We start from the raw sequence: 24446 nt of genomic DNA on the forward strand, positions 1-24446 counted from the left end.
TTGTGATTTTTTCAAAAACTCGAGATTTTTGAACAAATCTGACATCGCCATGGGATTCCTTGACTCATTTCCTTTCCAAAAATGTATAGTTTTATATACTTTTGACATACAATTCAGAATTAATGATGCTCGAAAAGGTCCATGTTCTCTCCCATTACTCTGGTCTTAAGGGTGATGTCAATCATACTCATTGGTATTTGTCAATAAAGACTGAATATTGACAAGAACACAACAAAGTCTTCCCTGTGAAATTTGCCATATTTTGGTACCAAGATCGATATACTTCGGACAATGTTTGACATTTTTATGCTAATTAGCTAATTTGCATATAACTTGAGACAGAAAGTTCCAATTACAAAACTAACACAACTACAAGTCTTCCTTGTGAAATATGCCACATTTTGGTACCAAGGTCGATATACTTTGGACAATGTTTGACATTTTTAACCGGAAATGACCCTTTAATGACATTTGACCCCAAATCTGTAAACACCCCAAAGGCACAGCGTAACAACAATGGACATGTGCAAGTGGCGTCTCTGTGCGATGTTGTGGGAGAAGCAGTGGCTGCAATGTGATAAATACACTATCATTATTTTCTGTTTGATATTCAGCGACAATGAATCAAAAGATTTTCCTATCGAGCTACCAGACAGTATTACAACATGGATCATCCAAGCTGTAGGTGTATCACCTCTTCATGGAATGTGCATTGCCGATAACAAAGAGATTGTTGTTCGTCGTGAATACTTCTTGGATGTAGCGGTACCTTATTCTGTCATGCGCCATGAAAAAGTTGCAATAAAAGCGACTGTCTTCCGTTATGGTAACATTGGTCGAGAAACAAGGGTAGGTAAAATGGTTGTCAAATCCTTTCCTCAATGTATATATTTTGTTTCCTATAGATATTGGCAGGCTCATGCCTAAACATGACAATAACGCATTTAGAATTCTGGTATTTTACAAGGCTTTAGAATAATTTGCATACACCTTAAGGGATCTGGAATGAGCGTTTTGAGCGTTTCGACAGTATTTTTTGTGGGATATGAGAGCACATCAGACATATCGAATTGCGTTCTGAATACGAAGAATGTCTTTCTGATATCAAATAATTTTCATTTTTGAAATTCACGATATAATACAAATTTTATGACAAAATATTAATATTTGATATTTTTCACATTTTTGTTATATATAGCAGTCCACGAAGTAAATTTGATAAATCTATTGACATATTCTTAAAGTGTGTGTAGCTGGGAGGAAAAGCCGACGATAAATTGAAAATTTTGACCTTTCATGTTGAAGATATGGATTTTTTTTTGGTGTTTTGGGGGAAAAAATCCATATCTTCAATACGAAAGGTCAAAATTTTCAATTGATCGTCGGCTTTTCATCTCACCTACATACACTTTAAGTGTAAATCATCAGATTTATAAAGTTTACTTCGAGTACTGTTAAATATCAATATCAATTTTTAATCATTTGCCATAAAATGTGTATTACATTGCGAATTTAAAAAAAAATCAAAATTATTTGATATCAGAAGAACATTCTTCGTATTCAGAATGCAATTCGATATGTCTGATGTGCTCTAATGTCCCACAATAAATACTGTCCAAACGTTCGTACCCCATAAGGTTGTCTGAATATAGATTATTGGATTGTTGTAAAACTCAGAGGATGTGATTTCAATTGAGCCGTTTGTTGCAAGTATGAATTAAATGTAGACCTATTTAGCACAAATTTTTCAATTCAGCTTTCGACATGACAATTTTGAGTATTTCCTAGTATGTCATTGGTGGTATTAACCAATAAATGCCAATATTTCGCAACCCGGTTAGTTGTGCCAAACATTCAAATTTACTAGCATTCCAAGTACTTGCAATGCAAAATTTTGAAACATGATCTTCATCCCTGGCGTTGTCTTTTTAAAGACATTTCTTGTTATTTATTTTTCCTTTACCTATTACCCGGACCTATTAATCAGGCTAAAATAATATAATGAAATAATATCAAAAGAAGTTTCATCCAAATAATATCACATAAACTAGGCCAGCTACATCGTATAATAGCCCAGTACAGTGATAGCCCCGATAATGCCCATTTGTATATGTTTTCTATGACATGTTTACATGACAAATGAGACTCATTGTTGCTAAGGTAGGCTCCATGCGAAATGTCAAGGTATTTACAATGCATGGAAGAATCAGCATTTTTCAATCAATCAATAAATGTTATTCATTCATTAACGTAGTTCTACTTTTCGGCGTAGTAACATTTCCCGCCTGTTACGAACTTATCGAACTATAGCTGGATTAGTAGCACTTAGCTACGCAAAAGAATTGACTGCTTTACATCTCAACACTTAAACATTATGTACGGAACTGATGTTTTTATTCAGTTATATTGCAACCAAGCCTTTAAATTCTTCATGTTCTAATAATAAGCAATACCATTTTTTTTCCATTTAAATGAACTGAACTGAACTGAACACCATTTTACATTGCAACACATTATTATATGCACAGCGTCACCATCCCTATATCTTCGTGAAATTGCCATGATAGTACTAGTTGTTCAACAGCACGGCATGGCGATTTTGTTCCACCGTGATTTAATAGTTTCGAGATAAAAAGCCAAGCACTCCAAGCAAAGTATAACACACTACCTGTACCTGTACCTGTACGAACACCACCTGTACGATAGATACATAACTTTTCTTTTCCACTACGGATATACGATACGATACGATATAAGTCAAGAAAATGCGATTTTTTTTTGGTCAGTTTTAGTTTTCAAGACGCAAGCGGGGAAGTCAATACGCAGAATAAAGGTTATCAGATTCTTTCAACACATATATTCATGTGCAAGCCTTACAAAAGTTTTGTTCAAATAGCAAAAATAACGAAATATATTCAAGGATTTGAGATTTTATCATATCAACAGACCAGCATAGGCCTATGTAGCTATAGGAGCGTGGTCGGGTCACACAATTCATATCAATCCAATTTATATGTCCTTCAGGAATGCGAGTCGATTCGGACTATTCATTGAGTTAGCAATTCTGTAGAGACTGTGTAAATACAAGCTTTATTGTCCGATATTCCACAATAGAATAATCAAAATTGCCTGGATATTTTGGATGACAATTCAAACAGCTAAATTAATAACATAATCGCTGAGCTATATCGATTAGTTTTTAGACAGGTTTTTTTATCCAATGAGATACCGATACCAATCGCTTACTTACAGGAGTTATTTTGTGACCCTCGGCAGCTGGCGGAGCATTTATAGACCGATTCGTTTCACTGCCTATACAGTAATTATTTACCTGGTGTTGATGATGTGATATGTGGGGATTTTCCCACACATAAATAGTTTAGACAGATGTTGTCCCGGGATTTCCAGAAACCTCCAGAAAGTATTGCATGATTGTCTGGATAGTTTCCCTTACTGCATAACCACAGGTGATCATCACAATAGTCTCAATCCTCACAACCACAACCGGGGGGGCTTCACAAAATTTTGTACTGGGATGGGCCACGTAGACTTTCGGATCCTGGCTTATAGTATACCTACTTTTTGCTCTTTTTGCTACCCATTAGTTTTTCACCTAAAAACCTACCAAAATCACTGAAATATTAACCCAAAACAGTGGCACATACCCGTATACTTTCAAACATGAATACCCCCATCAGCATGCCTTCCCTCATCATATTTTAGGTCACATAGCACAACCCTTACAACTGTTCTTTTTTAATGTAAACCCCAGGTTATTCTTAAGATGCAAGGTGTAGAAGGACTGTGTTCCAAAGCAAAACCGGGTGAATTTGTAACAGAAGAGGTCATGGTTGCAGCAGGACAAGCTAAGTCAACTTCATTCTTTGTGATACCGCTAGAGAGACAAGATTACAATATCACCATCGATATGTTATCAAGTTTTGGTAATGATGTCGTGAGCAAGACGCTGCGTGTCGTGGTAAGTTTTAAATGGTAACAAATGAAATGTAACTTGTTTAGACCCCCAGTTGTGAGGAACATTCCAATATGAAATAAAAAAGCACTGAATGGAATTCGCCAATATAGTTGAAAAGATAAGGTAACTTTTGGTGAGAGTTCCAAGAATAAGGTCTTTCGGCATAGAAATGTTGCTTGACAAAACAAAGTAAAATATTAATTTATGTTTACTCACTTCACTATGTCGTCCTACACATCGAATCATCATCTAAGCGGCAAAATTCATGTCCAATTGAAAGTATTCCAACGATCACCACGTCCTCTTTTGTTTTGGCCACTTAACAATCCACTGTGTGTGCATGGGGGGGGGGGGGAAGTTGAGGGGGAGTCAAAATGATAACCCCTCAAAGATGTAAATGGTCATATCTGTGCTTCTAACATATCAAGAAATCTGATACCTTTGGGTAGGGAGTCATCAGGTGATGTTTGAGGTCTTAGTGGTGAAGGGGTCAAAATGTTAAAATTCCTGGGCTTAGCGGATATAAACACGAGGAGGAAGGGACATATTAAACATCAAGAGGAGTTCATTTGATGTAAAAGGTCACACAGGGGTCAAATTAAAAAATTCCTCCGATTGGGCTCAAAGTTTGTGGATTTGAACCTGATGAGGATGGTAATATCTTTAGTAAAATCCGCCCACCACTATTCTGTGAATATAACGTTCGCAACCCCCGAGAACCGCGCCATCCGTTAAAAAAAAAAAAACGCAAGTTATTTAAAGAGGATAACAAAGATCAGTGAACCAGGCACTGCTTTGCCCTCTATATGGGTTTCAAACTTCAAAAAATGGGTGCTTTTTCGAAATCTTCTCAAAATTGATGGAGAAGTGCTTAGGTTTCAATGTTTTTTAGCAACATTTGTGCAAGATCATCATTAGTATATTTTGGGTCACTTGTTTGTCAAATTCCAATCATACATCCCCACCAAATCAAGACCATCCTGGCTTTAATTGTTATTTTTATCACTTTATAATCAAAATCAGCCGGAAGGTACCTTTCAAGTTCAGCCTTTGTCCATCGTACTCAACCCAGCAGGATTCAGCCAACAAATATTTTCAAATGAAAGTAACGAAGTCATTGATCATGGATTGCTGAATAACCTTGAACATATGCGTGAGTATGAGAATCTTGATACCGGTTTAGGGATTAGTCAGTATTTGGTAGGTCATGCTAATCATTTCTCAGTGACACACACACATTGGACGTCACACACAACTCTGCAAACAGGTGTAGAATCGAGAAAACTTTAGTCAGTGGCGAAGCGACGGGGGGGCAGGGGGCACGTGCCCTGGGGCCAATTCAGCATCGATTATGCACCCTTCCAAGCGATGAATGTCAACATTTTTGCGCGAATTTAGGCACAAAATCATTTGAAAGATCAATTTAAGACCGATATTCAACTTAATTACGGCCAAAATTAATTAGTGGTAGGCCCTAATTGTCCACATTTTCACGCGCTTCTCGCGCACTTGTTTCAAGAATGGGGGAGGGGGGCATTATGTATCCTTAGCCCTGGGCGCCACAACCCCTAGCTACGCCACTGGCTTGACTTCTTGAACATGAATGTTAATGTATAATCGGCAATGAATGGCTGCTGACTGCTTGTAAACAGGGGGATCGCATAAACCGAATATGTTAGTTTTGTCCTCGAAGTCCTCGAAGTAAATTTTATAAATCTAATGATATATTCATTCAACGCTCATTCCAGATCCCTTAAGGATGCACACAGGATCACTGAAGTGTTACATGGCCAAAATTGAGTTTTCATCACTAATGTCATCTTCAAACCGTATTTTATCTTGTCATTAATAGATTTTAAAGAAATCTTAAAATTTGAACCATAAGAAAAGCTATTTTAAAGACCCTTTTTCATTAAAAATTCGTCAAAATGCAAAAGCAAATAAATCATTGTTTTCCCGCAATAGATCGCGTTCTCGTAACGCGTACTGCGGCGCACAGCTAGCAAAGACACGCACACATGGTAAACTGGATGGGCGAGGTGATTGCTGATTGAGGCGCTGGAGTCGCCAAGCGCGATCACTACCGTATTTTATCGTATTGATCTCTTCCAAGGTAGGTAAAGCTTGCACCATTGCATTGCGAAACTGCGGGCCGACAGACCACCACCGTCCCCGTCCCAGAATCAGTAGGCCTACTCGATAAATTTCGCCAAAAAAGTGCTGATATAGGCCCTAGTGGTATAAATTATAGGGTTTTTTTATATGAACATAATAGTGATTTTTTTTGTTTGTTTTTGTTTTGTTTTTCAAGTTTCATTCTGAACTTGAAAAGATGAAATTTATCTGTAAGAAGTAGTTACCCGTAAGAAGCCCTGTAATGATGACGCAATCTGGTAGATACGATAGAAAACATAGGCCCTAAATATTTTGCTAGTAGGCTAGACTTAGTCCGTATAGTACATCATTAGGCTTATTATTTTATGTTTAAAATTTGTTTTATTTCATTCATTCATTCATTCATTCATTCACTTCATTGTTATTATTTGATTTACCAAGTTGGTGTAGTTGGACAAGAATATAGGCCTATTATATTAGCTTATATTTTATGCAGTCCCAGCCTTGGTTCGGGGGCCTCTGCGGTCGTTCAGTCTCGTCTTAATTTTGAAGACCATAAAAAATAGGGAAGCAGTTACTACCGGTAGGCCTATGTTAGATACCCAAGGCCCTGAGTGTTATTAAAACACGGATTTTTCAAACGTTTGCTACTCCTGATTGACCATTAACGCAATGTCAAAAACGTTGACATTTCAATACATCATATCGACTATCTAGGCATAGGCCTACAACTCTATGTCAAAAATGTCGATATTTGAAATCGGCATAGCGAGCACGCGTTTATGAAAGTATTATCATGAATGTTTTAATGCTAAATAATAATTTCAAACGAGAAATATAATCGAAAACGCAAATTCGTGCTTTTTTCATAACACATTTTAACTACATTTCCATTACTAGGCCTATTAGGTCTACCATATACCATGATTGCGATAAAAGCTTTTGGTTTTACAACACTTTTTGCGAATGTTTTGGCCGAATGCCTTTTTATTTGCAATGTTTGTCTGGCTTTCAACTTTCACGTTTACAATGTTTTCTACATACTTTAAAAGGTAAACTGCTTTAAAGCATTTTTCGTGAATGTTTTCAAGCAGTGTTTTAAAACGCTCTTTATATAGCATGATGCCTATATACGGTAGGCCTACTACATAAACCACAATCTAATTTAAAGCCATAAGTGTTCCGTTTTCTACTTTTGAAATTCGGTTTTGTTAGGCAATGTCAATTACCGTGTTTTTCAGTTTTCTTGTGACCTCTCCGTGTTTTGCCCGTTTAACATAGGCCTACTTTTTGTCCATTTTACAAGAAGTTTATTCAAGACATATTACAACTTTTACCCCACTTTTTATACGTTTATTTGATTGAAAACAACAACACACTTTTTTTAAAATTTTTGTTGTTGTATTTTATTCACTTTTTATGCGGTACAAAATATTTTACAACTTTATTGTGGCTTTAGGCCTATAATAGGCCTATGACTTTTGTACGTGTTTGATATTCCGTAAAAGTTAAAAATAAAATATGATAACAACAAACAATTACAATAACAAAAACGGAATATTGAGTAATGCGACACATCAGAATCTTTTAAAATTTTACTTTGGATTCCTGTGGTGTAGGCCTAGCTATAACGGGCGTTAAAATGCCTATCTTTGGCGCGGACGGGCCGCTGTGGTGCCTCTCAAGCACCAAGGGGCTGGCATTTTCTTCGGAAGGGGGGGTCCCAAAAATACTGGGGGGGTCATAGAATTTTCAGACCAAAAATAGGGGGGTTATAATTTTTTTAACACTCAAAATAGGGGGGTTATAGAATTATTAAGGGCTGGTGACTCAAAATTTTCGCGCGCTGCCCACGCATTCTTTAACTTCGTAATCGAAATGTGCATACAATCTATGCAAATTTTTTACACGCCCGCGCGCCTTCTTTACACTTAGGCCTACAATAAAAATTTTAACACGCTCCCATGGACGAAAGAGAAACAGACCGCGTACCATCAGTCAAAGTCCCCGTGTATTGTATGCTACCAGTTCTCGCATATTCATGAGGGCCGATTGTTCGATCATGCCGTGTCTAACAATCACGCCAGCGCTGCGTGCCTTCGCGTATACGCGATAGAGCGTTGCGTGCTTTAGCGATTACGCGACAGACCGTGAAAATACGCGGTAATTGCCAGCAGTCTCGCCTGTCGCATTTCATGGAACAATCGGCCCTCATTATCGGATGAGGCGGAGACTTTGACTGGTGGTACGCGCTCTGTCTTATCTTACTCCTCTGTGCACGCTCCACACACTTTCTTCACTTGTAAGTTTTGACGCGCTCCGCGCCTTAGTTCCGGCAATGAATAATTTTTCTTGAGTCTGTGTAGTTGGAAGGGGGGGGGGGTCATAAAATTTTTCGACCCGCGATAGGGGGGGTCGTAAAAAAATTTGCCCGCGATAGGGGGGGTCATAAAAAAATTGACTCCGGTCACCGACATATTTGTGACCCCCCCCTTCCGAAGAAAATGCCAGCCCCCAACTAAAAAGAAAAAGCAACGAGTAGTAACAACATCATGTTTGCGGTTCAGAAAAGGACAATGAACATAAAAATGCAATATTTGTCAACACAAAAAAAAAAAAAAAAAATCACCAAAAACGATAAATTAAAAACATTGCATTTTTAAAGCAACTTATGAAAATTAGTACAAAACAGAAATCGTAATTATCATGATTATGTCTCAATTTATTCTTCATTTCATAAAACTTCCTGATTATATCTGCTAAAATAATTGCTTGTCAGTTATTCTATGCTACTTTTAATGTTCTGATGTCCGCAAATTTTAATACAGACCATTTTTTTTTATACGGAACAGGACAAAATTGTGCTTAAATAATCATGGTTTCGTTCGCGGCAACACGACCATGCACTGTGCAACTTATTCGCGTAACCTGTCTGTCTGTCCGCGCGCCCTGTCGCTCCTCAAACGCCGACGCGACGCCGCGGCCTTGCCGGAAGCTCTGCTGCACCATGGAAACAAGACTGAGGTAAATAAAATGGCTACTCCATGTGGATAAACATCTGCCGAATGTGCACGGATAATTTTGTCATATTGTCTGTTTTACCTTCTAAATCACCAACAAAATGCCAATCTGCTGCAGTTGGACGCCCCTTCTCATTTTCTAACTTGACCAAACGTCACAAGTCACCGGATTATATATTTATGGAATAATCTTCAAAAATGGACCTAAAATCCGCTGTATTTTTCTAAATCACGATTTTCGGCAAGTTCACTTTTGACCACTTTTAACCATTTTTGGTCCGCCATAGCGTCTAAATGAAGCATCACTGAGGTAAGTTTTTAAGTCAAACGTTTAGATATGGCCAAAATCTAGATAGTGTTTTTTCATTTTTTTAAATTAGGGCCTACCTAGAACTTTTTTTATCACCCATGATTCAAATATTTGAACACGGGTCACACGTTTTTACTGATTTTTTGCCTATATTTTAAAAACTAAGCAAAATTTCGAAAAAATAAAAAAACACTTTCTAGATTTATTTGTCTAAATTAATAAAATTCATGTTTTACAGTTTTTGATTTTCAAATAATTTTTTTTTGGCGGACCAAAACTTTTTGGTCAAAAAAGCCGTTTTTTGGGATTTTCTCGAAAATTGTACTTTTTGACCCAAAACTGACATTTTAAATGGATTTATGAGCTCATTTCCGTTCAAAAAATGTATACTTTTATATACTTTACATAAATAGTTTTCGAGTTATGAGGTGAATAATAATGGATAATTAGTGATCCTGTGTGCCTCTTAAGAATTGCTAAATTAAGGGGCAGGGGTAGTATTATGGAGCATTTATACATTTTACTCAATCAATTGCCATAGTTTTAGCATGTTTGCATATTATGAACTACAAAAGTACAACAAATAAATAAGATATGATTTTAGAGCAGCTCTGACTTGTACCAGGGGTTAAAGGGTCATGTGACATCTGATTTAATGTATGTTTCAAGGCTATGTGACCTCTGCAAAAGATGGCTACTCAAAAAGCAAAGGCCTATATCGTTTATTTCTGGTGCTAATTGTCTCGATGAATATTCCATCAAAACTACTGGTTCTTATTTTGTACATAAATTTGAATGTGAAATGGTGTTGAAATGGCTCCTTTATTACATTGCATATAATAACATACTGCATGCTGGGATTACATTGAATCAACCTCTGACCCCTACCCCTTAATTTAACAACTCCAATATCAGCAATATTTAACTACATGCCTGTTTTTCGTAAAAATGTTGGTAACTAATTGTAGACTGCTTGCTATTTTGTGATGTTATAGGGTCCCAACAAACTACAAGTGGTTAATATTGCCTATGGTGTCCTGTTGATGCTTACTTTTCCCAGGTTGTTCCTACTGATTTCTCGATATAGAGGTATACAGTATAAGAAATAGCAAATAAGTAGAGATTTTGTGAAAATATACTGCCTGGGTGAAACATGCTTCAATCTTACCGATATTTCAGCACAATGCCCTAGTTAAATGTTCCGAGAATTCCAAGTTGATCCGAGTTCAAAAAGGGGTTTTCACCACACGAAAGATGAGAATTTTCATATGATGGATGGCTGTTCATGCCAGCTACATACACTACATATCATTAGATTTATACAATTTACTTCGATTTTTAATAATTTGCCATAAAATGTCTATTATATTGCTAATTTCAAAAAAATCAAAATTATTGGTGATGTTAACATACCTCAATGACGTTTCGTGCTGTGTCACACATACTGCAGTTACTGTCCGTTTTCCTATACACAATACACAGTGCTCTCACCATTGACGCGTGACCTGTACAAATGATGTATGTTGGGAGAATGGACACTTGCCTAGTTAACATCACTGTGTGAAAAATAACCAGCCAATATTTTATTTATTCTCCAAAACTTCTAGCAAATATATTTCTCTAACATGACCTAAAATTACAGCTAGGTTAGATGTTCAGAAATGGTCGCACTTTTGTAAAATATGAGTGAGGGCAAGGCATAGCTAGCCAACTCCCCGTGTTAATTGAATGGAGATTTGACCGAAAATATTGGTATCGGACCGCTCACTTCTGAAGGATGCCACAAAAAACGGTAAAAGCTACATTTAAATTATTCTAAATAGGTTCTAGAAAATAAAGTTTTGTAACATGTCCTAAATTTTTAGCTAATTTAGATGTTTGGAGAGGTCGCACTTTTGTGTTTTAGGAAGGATATGTAAACGACAGATAACACCAAAATATGAAGAAATTATTTCCAAACAGTGTTAAGTCAACAATCATTATGTTGCTCATTTTCAAGAATGCTGGTTAACAAAAAGCACGCCATTGTCTCATTTCGTGAACAAAAGTACACATACCATTGTTTCCTTTCGTTTCCTTTATAATCGGTTACCCAACTGAAGCTATAATACGCAAACTTTATTGCGATATCGCACATGAAAACAGTCACATGTGCACAGCCAGAGAAGATCCGATTTAATCAGTTGAGCTGTTTCAATGAGTGTTATCTTGGTTTAATAGCTTTTTTATGGGGTTAAGTCCTGCAAAGGTCGAGATGAATTCTACTGTAGACATGACTGCATCATGATCACTTTCTCAAATTGAATGACCAGCTTTGACCTTTGACTCAGTTGCTTCATATTGGTAGCTAGCTGACGTAGATGGCGCTGTCAATAACTGATCATAGATATGCGGAAGGAAGTAGCATGCCCCCTCTTTCTTATCCATATTGATTCCTTCATTTTCCTGTTAGTTTCAATGTCTCTTATTTTGGCTTCTTCCCAGCCTATCACATGATTGTCCTCAGCGACATGGTCCGTGAGAGCGGATTTCTTAGGGGCACTTTCAACAAATGATTTTCTTTGGCCTTGGTATATGGTTTTTCGGATGCCAAATCAGATACCGTTTTATGTTCTTTCATTCTTGGACCGAAAAGTCTAGAACTCTCGCAGACAGGCCCTGCTTGTAAGGGAAGCGCATAAACCTCCGGCTTATAGTCTAGTCAATGTTGTAAGGGTAATTATTTTTTTGCTACAGTCAGTAATTTTTGGATATGTTCTATAATATACACTAAAGAAGCAAACAAGTATTTGCCACATTTTTAATTTGATGTGGGCGGAGCCTAACCAGCCAAATTCAAAATGGCCGCCATTTTCCAGATTTATTTACTATATCAGACAGGAAAGTTGTCATTTGCACCCCAGGGCTTACTCAAATCAACTTTTTTAGGTTCCTTGTATGACGCAAAAACATATCCACTATATTCCCCAAACCAAAAAGTAGCCGTAATGCAGATATTCAAGATGACGACCAAAATGGCCGCCAAAACAGGTTTTTTTAACTAAAAATGCACTGAATTAGCCTTTAAAACACATTTATCCTAAAGTAATTCATGAGTTAAGGCTTCTGAGCCATTAGTTAAATCAGCTACCCTTAAATTATGATGATCCCATGCTTAAAATTCAAAATGGCGTCCAAAATGGTGTTCAAAATGGCCGCCAAAATGGGTTTTTGATTACAAATGCATTAAATTAGCCTTTAAAACACATTTTATGCTTAAGTAATACATGAGTAAGGGCTTCTGGGCCGTAATATAAAACAACTGTCCTTAAATTTTGATGAAACTATGCTATAAATTCAAAATGGCGCCAAAAAAAACCCATTTTCTTACTAAAGAAAGTGGCCTTTAAAACATATTTTATCCAAAAGTACATTTTTTGTAACTAATGAGTTAGGGCTTCTGTGCTGATATACAAAAATGAACTGTCGGTAAATAATAATGATCCCATACTTTGAATTCAAAATGGCGTCAAATTGGCCGCCAAAACATCTTTTTTTCTTTAAAAATTTGTTCAATACATTCAATGGTTAAAACAATCAATTAAAATTAGCTTAGTGGGTTCAACCAAACATATCTTATCAAATTGTATCATTGGAATGTTGGAAATTCAAAATGACATCCACAATGACTGCCAAAGTAGGATTTGTTCATTAAAGTGCGTTAATGAAGTTTGTAAGACACCGGAGCATATCAACATAAATATACTTCTGTTTCACAACTTATTCTTCTAAAATCTACAGATGGGATCCTCTAGTAAAGTAAAAGGCTAGCATTAAAATGAGTAAAACAAACAGAAACTAACCCATCAGCAGAATAAATGCATTTTATTCAATTGGCCAGCATCCTATATGTTTGATTTACTGTCTATATGCACACTCACAAGACTTTAATAAAGTTCAGGAAACGTCTCTTTCCAGGGCAAAACCATGTATCAGGATAGATAGAGGTTGACCTCATAGCCCTTATAATGTTGGCATATGTGTCAATGTACCAAGAGAAGCAACACCATTGTTTGATTTCCATCACAGGTGCAATCATATGTTTGCTAAAACCTTTAAGAGTCTATCATCAATAATCAACATCAATGTCAAATAGCCATTACATCATTACTATATACTACCATTGATAGAACAACGTAGTTGCCAAAATTATGTTCCACACTACTCACATTATATTGGTCGCTAATTTAGTAACTTGACATATCTGAATCACTGGGTCCTCATGATCATGCTGTCGTGAATAGGTGGAACTTCATGGGTATAAAACGACAAATATTAACACCAGAGTCTGAAGCCTTAATTGCAGAATTTTGGAGCATCACAGCAAATATGCTGATGACATCACAGTAAATCACCTCAAAGTAGTTAATCTCTCTTCTTTGCAACTTGGTTAATTTACAGAAAAAAGGGGATAATTATACAAAAACGATGAAAAATTGTGAATTATACATAAAAATGATATGTTTTTATGTTTGTATTTGGGTCAACAAATCGCAACTTCCGTCGGCAAAAAATATTTCCGTCGGTACATTTACAAGCTGTGCCCCTCCGGTTTCAAAATCCTGGCTACGCCACTGGATAGTAATGAATGCAAATGAGTGAGAATGAGTCGAAATGAATCAGTTTTACCATACACTCTATGTGGTCTTCGGTGAACGGCTCTTTTCAGAGCCACCAAACCTTTAAAAATTAGCAGATAGGCGAGGTCTGCTTGTTTTCTGTAGATAAGGGGCAGACTGAAAATTAATGAATCAGCTTGATAGCTTGATAAATGAAGAAATTAAGGGGTACTACACCCATTGATTTTTTTTTGCATTTTTTTGCATTTTGTGAAGAAATTAAAAAAAAAAAAAATTGGACAAAGTGGTATGCAAAATGAAGGGGCAAATCTGCTCGTTTTATTGGTGGCATCGGTATCAATGTAGCTTACATGCTTTTACAGATAGAAGCCAAAAGGAGGTACATCACTGATGATTTAAATTCACTTCATTTTGGAAAGCTTACTATCAACGGATTTCGTTAAAATTTTGGATATGTGTTGCTAACACATTAGGGAAATAAAGTTGATATGTAAAATAGGAATAAGTGGTTCCTCATTTCTTTTATGACTTCATGAACTTGGTGCTCCACAACTATCAAAAAAGGAACTGGTTAAAATGCTTCTATTTTCAATGTTGAGCTATATTTGTATTTTTAACTTGCGACATTATTGCACTGAAACTTAATTAAGCCATAGGTAACAGGTTACAACAACCATACTACAGCAATGATGAAAAAATTTGTATTTCTTGTCACCTATACAACCATATTGGGTAGTTTTCCGTAAGCTTAACTTTTGTGATTTTGGTAACTATTTTATATTTATTTGTGAAATCCATCTCAACTAGGCATTCTAAATTGTACTCACCATTTACATCCCAAGGTATATTAGTATATCCACCATGCACTTCTCGATATATATCCAGTTAAAGACAGAATATCAAAATTATGCCTCATTATGATATCACAGACTCTCACATGTGTATTCAAAATTGATGCTTAAATTTGACCTGAACCAATTGACCTATAACCTGACATACGGTGACCTAATAGCCTTTTCTTCTCCTAACAACTAATGACTATGCATCCATTGTATAAGTGTTTATTTAATTTATTCAGTGTTATAGCATGGTAGGTATTTTGCATGCACCACTAGATTTTCTATAGAGAGTATAACAAAGGATTTAATGTATTCTATTCATGTACCCTACTTGAACATGTTGAAAAGAATAAATTATGGTTTGTTATGAAACACAGATCTGAGTTACTAGGTTACAGTAAACAAAAATATATAGGGTTAAAATGACTTACTAAAATGGTTGAAAATCACTTTATATGTAGATATATTTTATAAGTTCAGGACATGAGGTGATAAACATATATATGTACTTAATAAATAAATAAGAAAAAAAAGAAGAGGGGTACTGATGAAAATCGGGGTATTGTTCCCCCTTAAACTTATTTGATTTTTTATATTCTGTATGATTTGATTAAAATTACAACCTCTTTACAAAAGAAATTTTCAAAGTAAATGATTTAAATTAAAATATAAAATAAATTCATTTAAAGTAACATTTCATCCAACCCTAAAAATTGTCAATCAATTTACAGCTATTTTAGCCTAATTATATAAAACTATGAATTGCAATAATTTTGACCACAAGTTTCCAAACCTTTCTTGGTGCAAAAAATATTTGATGACCTGTGGTATTGAAGTACATGTACATGTACTAGCTGGAGCACAGGGTGGCAGTTTGAACCAAAAGCTGTGTACATGCATGTGAAACAATTAATATTGAAAACAAGTTAAAATACCCGTGGGTTGAAGGTATATGGGGATGTGCCACGATTTTTGGGTCCTTTTCAGCGATTTTGGTATATTGATGGACGGCTATTCAGTGGAGACCAATATTTGGGGAAACGCGCCCAATTAGGTAAATTTGGGTGCATTTTGTGAAAATTTGGTATACTGATGGCCGGGTGGCAAAAAGAAGTAGGCCTGATGTGGCAGTGACTTGATGCGTTGAGGCAGCTGATCCATGCTCGCATCTATTGCGCGTCTTTAATCACGTGTGTGCGTACGCGAGTGCTTTAAGCATCCACTAGCTACTTGAAGATGTGCCTATTAAATGAAATGCACACGCACTGACATCACTGCCACATCAGGGTGAAAAATGGTATAGAGAAAGTCAGCATTCAAAGGTCTGTGTGGCACATACCTGTAACCTAAAAAGGATGGTTTTGTTGCATTCTTATTTATCAAGACGTGTTTACGTGTATATAGTTTGTTTATTTGATATTTATTATGAGCTTGGTAGTTTGGTACTATTTTTTCCTTCATATGAAAACGTTTGACAACAAAAACGATTCTCTTGTAAATGCATCTACGCACAGTTTCCACCTCGATACACCCGAATACACACATATTTCCAAGCGCAGCGAGTCCAGCCTCTACGCAGTCTGTGTTATACTACACGGTTGAGTGCATAGCATCATAAGATCTGTGTGAGATCTAGTGGAAAATAGGCATCTGTTCCCTTCATCCAATCAGAAATCTTTTTATATCGAACGAAAGCTAACACTTCACCCTAAACACATTTGTTCATTAAGGTCATGTCTCATATGGTGGGGCGTTACAAGCACTGATTTAGATCAATTGTCCTCCTTTTATTTAAAAATTGATTCATGTCTAAAACTATACATCTCACACCAACAAAAGTACATATTTTTGGAAAGCTTATGTTCCAAGGAATCCAGCTATGCTAAAATGAATGCTAAAATTTACTAGTAACTTCATAATTTATTGCATTTGCTTACTGTTATGAAACACCTCAAAGTAAATTAATTTTGCTACAGGCCACACTATGAGCTTTAATAATGTGTATAGTCATGTTCTGTTATGATTGATCGAAGTGATGATACAGGGTGTGAAAAAAATAAGTAAGTTCATGCCAAATTTTACACCAAATGTCTGTTACATTTTTGAAAATATTTTCTTTAGAGTGTATCCGACCAGGGCCGGATTTACCTCTTTGCGGGCCCTGGGCCAGCCCAAAATTTGGAGGCTCCAAACGCACCGTGAGGAAGGCATGTGCACTCAAGTGGCAAGTGTTTAGATTTTACTAGGACATTTGCGTACGAAGCACGCGAAAAAGTGTCAATTTTAAACTATTTTAGCCCAAATTGAAGCTGAATTTTGCTATATAATAGGCCAGTGCGCGAGAAGCGCGCAAATTTTACAATTTTGGAAAACTATTTTGGCCCAAAACTGGTGTTTTTCGGCTTAAATGGAAGATGCACACTGCACATGGCAATTTTGGGTGGCCCTGGGCCCGGGCCCATCTGGCCCTGTAAATCCCCGTGTAAATCCGACCCTGTTAATCCGACATTTATTTTAACTGCATATTTGGATTCTTCTGGTAATAGGCTTTCCACAAATGTATACTTTTCCTCAAGAAAGAACAATTAAGAGCCAAAACGCATGTTGCGACTGAAAATGTTGGCATTTGTGTTACAGTGCCGGATGTGACATATTTCAGCTTGAACTAATATACAAAGCTTTCCATTCAACTACTAAAAAGGTCTATTGTGACGCCATTTGTATCGCTTGTTTGTGTGTTCCCTATTGTAGATTTGGGTGAGCAAGCTAATCAGACACAGGTTGACACTGTTAGGTTGACAATGCCTGCTGATGCTATACCAAACACAGCTCAATGTGAGGTCAACCTGATAGGTAAGTTATCTCACTGCAAAACGCCGGTGTTAAAAGTAATACCGAGGGTGTTGATTTTAACATCGAGGTCGTGTTCTGAGAGGAACACACTCTTTGGTGGTATTTCAACACCTTCTTGGTGTTAATTAGGGCCTGTGCAATAATTATGAGCCCTGGGCATGGGTGAGGGTAAAATTGGTGGGGGGGGGGGATGGGGAAGAAATTTTGGCGAGCCAAAATGGGAGGGCAATCGAATCTGATTTTTCTTTCAAATGAACATATTTTTCAACAATTAAACTTATTCAGTTTTGCATGACAGGCATGTATGTGAATTCGCAACTTTCTTTGACATACGATTTGATAGCGAACATATGGGCCTTCTTTATGTACCGGGCATTGACATGATTGGCGGTGTTTCACAATACTTTCATAATGTCAAATTGTATTCGTAGGTAACGTTCGGCTACCAAATACCTTTTTTCGTCAATATCTCAGAAATATTTAAATGCAGGCTATTGAAACTTGGTAGTATTAAAGAGTGTATTACCCTTCAACTATTGCTCAACTATTATTTACTATTCTCTCAGTTTTGGGAAATGACACAGCTTTTTTAACATGTACTCGGAGGTAACGCATATTTTTTTACCAAACCTTCCTTTATGCTATTCAGAATTTCTGGCAGCTAAACACAATATTAAAGATGTCTGAATGAAATTCATTTCAATATTGGATATATGAAGACTTCTATAAAGATATGAAAAAATGTATTCCTATAGGTAACTTAAAAAATGCCACTCAAAAATTATCTCAACAAATCCACAATTATATACAAATATGTGAAAAATTGAACAAGCAATCTTTGAATACACACTTTTAGGAAATCAATATAGAATCGATCCGACGACTGGTTTTCATAACTGATGCAGATGTTTTTAAAAATACTCTAAGAAACATTTTTTTAATGGGTCAAAATAGCATGTTTTGGGGTCCCTGTGTCTAAGTTCTGTGTCACAGAAGGGGGTCTTACTATACATGCCGCGAAGCGTATTATCAACTCGAACAAGAAGAATACAAAAACGAAAGCCGAGTGTTTATTTACTTTTGAGTAATGGCCCTGAACAAGCTGTGTACATTTTTCGTTGGATTCGACAATATGGTTTATTACATTTCATTACATTACATTACATTAGTACCGGTAGGTCATTACATTAAGGAGACAGCCCGTCACCCTTAATGTAACGCATTGCTTTCTTGCCCTGCGTTGCCTTTAAAATATTGGAACTCCATTAGTAAAGAACTCAACTATAGGAGTTACCGGCCTCGGGCCTGCCGGCCCTGCAGCCTTGATGTTTTTCTTGATACTGGGGCCCAAACATTAAGGCCGCATGGCCGACAGGCCCGAGGTCGGCGGCTCCCATAGTGTTGTGTTTTACTAATGGAGTTTCAATATATAAAACAGAGTAGACATCTTTGACAGGGCACTCTATTCACGTGGTGTCTTTTCCAACGCCAAAAGTTCACGAATGTTGGGAGTTTGCGTGTAACGAGTGTCCACACTATCGACTGATTCTGTAACTGTTATGAATTATGTTAATGACGCAAAGACAGTTGCGGATAAAGCCATGATCACAGACATGTAAACCGTAAAGCAATGTAACCAGTTTCTATTTTCCTTGCTCTAACGATTTCACAGAAAAGGTATTTCTAGTACAATGCAGTGTCGGATTCTAGCTGAGAGCGTAGGCTTAGTCATTTTAATATGGACTCAAGAATGGCTATCTAAACACAACGTAGGGTAGTCTCTTCCGTGGCCAGCTCGTTTTCGATGGAGCGGAACCAAATTGGCTGCGGAGGAGCTTGTTCAAAGCTTGTTCTGCACCACTGTATATTTTCAGTAGTGTTAAAGGGACCGTTGAAAGAAAAACATATTTGGTATCAAAATAAAGCTAATAACATATAGAATCCATTTCTAAAATGATAAACGCAATTTTCCTTTATTTTACCCCCCCAAATCAGCAAATAAAGACAAAGCGCCCAATGTCGCGTCGTTCCGCCCAATTCATATGTGCAGAGACACGTGGCAACCCCTGTGACGTCAAAGTGGTTATCCTTTCCCCTGCATGGCAACACTGCATAGGCCAGACTTAGTCCTAAACCAACGCATAAACGTGTTTACAGCATTGAACTTTTCTGAGCCTTTTAGTTTTAGGCCTAACAAATTTTATTAAAAAGGATATTATATAGGATAAATTGCAAAGCGACAATGACTGTTGCAACATGCCGACCATGAGACGGACACTAGACTGGTAGGCCTACTATGATAGGCCTATATATAAATTCTAGCTACAAAATTGGCCAACAACGGGGAAACATATGTAAGTTAGGCCTACATATTGACAAAGTCAAAGCTCTCAGTGCTAGCTGCTCGACTTTTGCAAGAGAGTATCATTTGTTTTGAGACATTCTGATATAGCAACTCTTTACTTATCTGAAATATCTGGTGAGGATAGGAAAGAGAAGGCAATGATGTTTCGGGTTAGTCCATGATATGCGACTTAATTTCTTCCGGCCTAATTAGCCTACCTCCCGGGCGTGCGGCCTAGTTTTACTCAAGCCGATGATCCTGACTGCGAAGTTTCGAAGCTGAATTGCGAGTAATTAAAGTGTGTTTGTTTGTGTCTTTAAACGGTCGCTCGGGAGAGCGAGTTGGCGCGGTTGTTTCCTCGCCTTGTACCACTGAGGTCCCGGGTTCAACTTCAATCCCCGGCGCGCGGCCCAGAGACTCTTGCGAACTTGGTTTATCCCGATCCCGGGATCCCGTATCCATGCTTGCTCTCGCAGGTTTTCTCCGAGATCTCCAGTTTCCAAAAATCGATGATTAGTTGTTTGGTTATAAAAGATAATTGGTGGATGTTACAATCCAAGTGCGGCTAGGTTTGCGCCATGATGCGATCTGATTGTGATAGGCCATGGCAGCGAAATTACAGCTTTGAACACTCCGAGATCTGGGAAAAGGCGCTATATATAAAAGCCGAAATTTATTTTTATTTATTTTTAAAAGCCTATGAAAAATGAGAAACAAATTTGAAGATAAAGAACCACGAGAGGAACATAAAGGCCACTCCAAACAATCATATGAACAATATTTACTGTCAGCCTTTAGTTTGCGTTTTCAGAAATGCTTATAGGCCTAATCCAATCTCAACTCCCACTGAAACTTGAAAGTGCCGAGTGTCCGAGCGTTTTATCAAAGGTAGGCCTACACTTACAAAGTTTATGTTGATTGGGTAAATGTTGTAAAATACAGCGCGCCCGGCTGACTTACATCAATTTCGCATAGCCTAGGGCTACCCCGGGCTTAACCATGCATGGATTAAAATAAGTGTAGGCCTATAATATTACCCATTTGATGTTTATACTTTTATTTTTTGTAGCATAGGCTTTTTGAAGGCATTTTTGAATGTATGTTTGAAGGCGCTCCTCGTAATTTATTTCAATAACAGCTTGCATGTCATGTTCTTCATCTGCCGTTCAGCTACTGCCCCAATGCCAACGGCTCAAATAATATTGGCAAATGGCAAGTGTCCCGTATAACACATGGTATAGGGGGAATAAATTTGCAAAATAAAAGGGCCTATGCCTAATTTGGCATGTTTGGGGTGTTTTTACCAATTGTCAGGTTTTGGGACAAATAATCATCTCTTGAATATTTTAAGGTACGCCATACGGAAAAAAATACATAGGCCTATAATAATAATACCCATGGGGCCCAGCTAGGCAATTTATGTGTTGCGGCATATCTTGGCGATATCCCCTTCGTCATCGTCACTACCGGTATATCATAGGCCTAGGCCTACTCATAATTAGTTTTAAGGTTTTATACATGCCATGTATGGCCTACATTAAGTCATCGGAATCATATCTTGGTCATGTTGACAAGGGGTTGAATTTATGAATAAGTAAAATAGGAAGCTGCATGCTTGATGATGATAAAAAAAAATGATCGTCCCGCCCCGTCCGCTTCCTTCCGCATGGTATTGCCATTGAGGGAGTCTGAAATGTTTAATGCTATTTTCTTAAGGGAAAAATATTTTTTAATTAGTTAATAATATTGTCAATTGATTAGATTTGCTTCTGTCCAATAAGCATTTCAATTTAGAAACTTTGTTTTAATCATCCTCTCAGAGAACCATCAAATAGCAAGAGCCTCAATCCTATCATCCTCCTCTACAAGTTATATAATAATGTCCGGGAATAATACATAGGCCTAAATGATCCATTTGCATTGTAAAAAAATAATAAATGATAAATAAAAAGGCCCTCTACTTCCTCTTTTTGATAACATGTGGACAATCAACTGGTATTTTGTTTTTACTTGACCTTTAAATAATTATATAAGTGGTTGTATTACATTATCAGTCCGGTCCGACTGCCTGATCAGGAAGTACTGCCGAATCAGGCAGTATGTTGCCGAGTCAGGCAGTATGGTATCCCACAATGCAATGCTCTATTTCAAATAGAGCATCTTTTAATATACCGTTATTTCTTGGTTTAGAGTAAAGAAGTAGGTAAAATATATAAAATTATCAATGAATGTACAATTAGTAGTAATTTTTCATAAATTTTAGTTAAAATAAAGTTAATTTGCATATTTAAATCAAATTTTTAAAAAACCGTTAGAAATTGTTTTGTTCTTTAAATTATTTTTCTCCCGGTGGAATTTTTTTTCGCCCGGTGAAAAATTGTCAACTTACATATAGCTCATGTGTGTCAAAGTAAAATTTCCCCCGATCTTTTATAAAATCACCATGAACAATTAAAGGTTCGTTCATACTACCACCGCAGTGATTTGCGATGCATTGCTTTGCGATGCCGATATATCGATTACTTTTTGCCGCAACTCAACGCAACTTGTCGCATTTCCAAGTTAAAATGTATTTAACTTCATTGCGATATCGCAATGCAGTAGTTTGCAGTACGGCAACGCACCGCATCGCAAAGCAACGCATCGCAAATGCGGTGGCAGTATGAACGAACCTTTAGTCCTTAGTCTGTCGAATTCGGAAGGGTTACCAAAGCCGGTGTTGCCAAACTCGGAAACATGCTGCCTGATTCGGCAGTACTTCCTGATCAGGCAGTCGGACCGGACTTATCATGATTATTGCATCTGCATATTTAGATCGCGATCGCTGTTGTCAAATTGTCCCGGCAAAAATGCCAACACGCGTAACCACAATGACGTCATCGGGAAAGCGCCCAATTTTCTATTTTTGATAAATGACGCGCGATGTAGCATCGAGTACGTTGTTTTCATTGTATTTTTATTACTAAAATAGTTAGTTCTTCAATTGTTTTAGATATTGATTCTATATTTTATGGGCTTTATTTTGATACCAAATAATATTTTCTTTCAATGGTCCCTTTAAGTGTTATTTTTGGGAAAATACTCTTTTTCTTAATGTTATTATCATTATGTTTTAATTTCTTTCAAAATTAAATAAGTATATGTTGGCTTGTTTCTGGGCATGTTCAACTGTTTATGTTAAGCACAAACATAGATTATATTTGAATTCACAAGAGTTGACAATTCTACAACCCCTGTAATGATTTTGTACCACCTATAGATTAATAATCAACGAAGAAAAATACTAAACTGCCATATTATATTTTACATAACTTACAGGTAGTCTTCTTGGACCTGTGGCCAGTGCAGTTATAGAAGGACTCAATAGTGGTGCATTTCTTAACATGCCTCGTGGTTGTGGTGAACAAACTATGATCTACACAGCTCCTAATGTCTACATCTATAAATACCTAAAAGTCATCGGTGAAGACACACCTGACATTGAGAAGAAAGCAATCCAAAATATTGAAGCTGGTAATTATTACTAACACATAATCAAGTTGGGTCGTAAGTATGTAAGTACAGTTTTGGATAAATAACTCAAGAACAGTAGATCCTAGATAGGTAAAACTATATATTTTCTGAATCCTTATGACCAGAGGAATACATTAGTAATTTTGTTCCCAAAACAAAATATTGTCTCATGGGTGGAAGAAAGGTCATTAAACTTTACATGGGGTCAAATTTTAAACTTCATCAAATTGTGTCGATAACATTTTATACTTATGTATTCCACTGGTCATAAGGATTCAGAAAATGTATAGGTCAAGCATTAATCTCTAAAGGTTAAAAATTTTAAACTTGCTCCGATCTTGATGAAAATGGTGTCAAAATCTTCGTTTTGATAAATGATCTTAAACATTGCTAGCCCTGACCCTGACTCTGACCAAAACCCTAACACTAACTCTGACCCTAACCCTGACACAGACCCTAAAGCTAACAATAATGAACCTTGCCCCGGACTATGTTCTATTGCGGCCCTTTATGGTTGCAGTAAGAAATTGAGCTTACAGGATCGACTTTTGTGGAAAGTACACCAGGCACAAAAAGAAACTCGTCAGTTATATTCATCCTTGCTGTTCAATAACTTGATAATTTTGGATTATTCTGAAATATGCATTTTGTTAATTGGACTTTTCTTTCTCATTTGACACCCTGTTCGTGACAATTACGAAAGAATTGACCAAGAAATACGCCTCCAAACTATCAAACCACAAAATGAAAAGTTGCAATTTTAAAAAAACAATTGTGCCTGTTACACTGTGTTTTATTGATTGGCTCGTGATGCTTGTGTACAATACAACGATGCGTTCCCAATGCAACTTTTGATT

At 36.8% G+C, this 24446-nt stretch overlaps 1 protein-coding gene across 1 annotated transcript; it reads left to right on the top strand.

Moving 5' to 3' along the window:
* The first annotated feature begins 780 nt into the window (after positions 1-780).
* Positions 781-23603, top strand: LOC140168687 (complement C3-like). The gene is made up of 5 exons (XM_072192098.1): positions 781-849; positions 3773-3979; positions 5000-5129; positions 17631-17732; positions 23395-23603. The coding sequence occupies exons 1-5, from the start codon at positions 781-783 to the stop codon at positions 23601-23603; spliced, it is 717 nt and encodes a 238-aa protein (XP_072048199.1).
* Positions 23604-24446: the final 843 nt, after the last annotated feature.

Source organism: Amphiura filiformis, chromosome 13 (genome assembly GCF_039555335.1).
Source record: "Amphiura filiformis chromosome 13, Afil_fr2py, whole genome shotgun sequence".
Taxonomy (NCBI): domain Eukaryota; kingdom Metazoa; phylum Echinodermata; class Ophiuroidea; order Amphilepidida; family Amphiuridae; genus Amphiura; species Amphiura filiformis.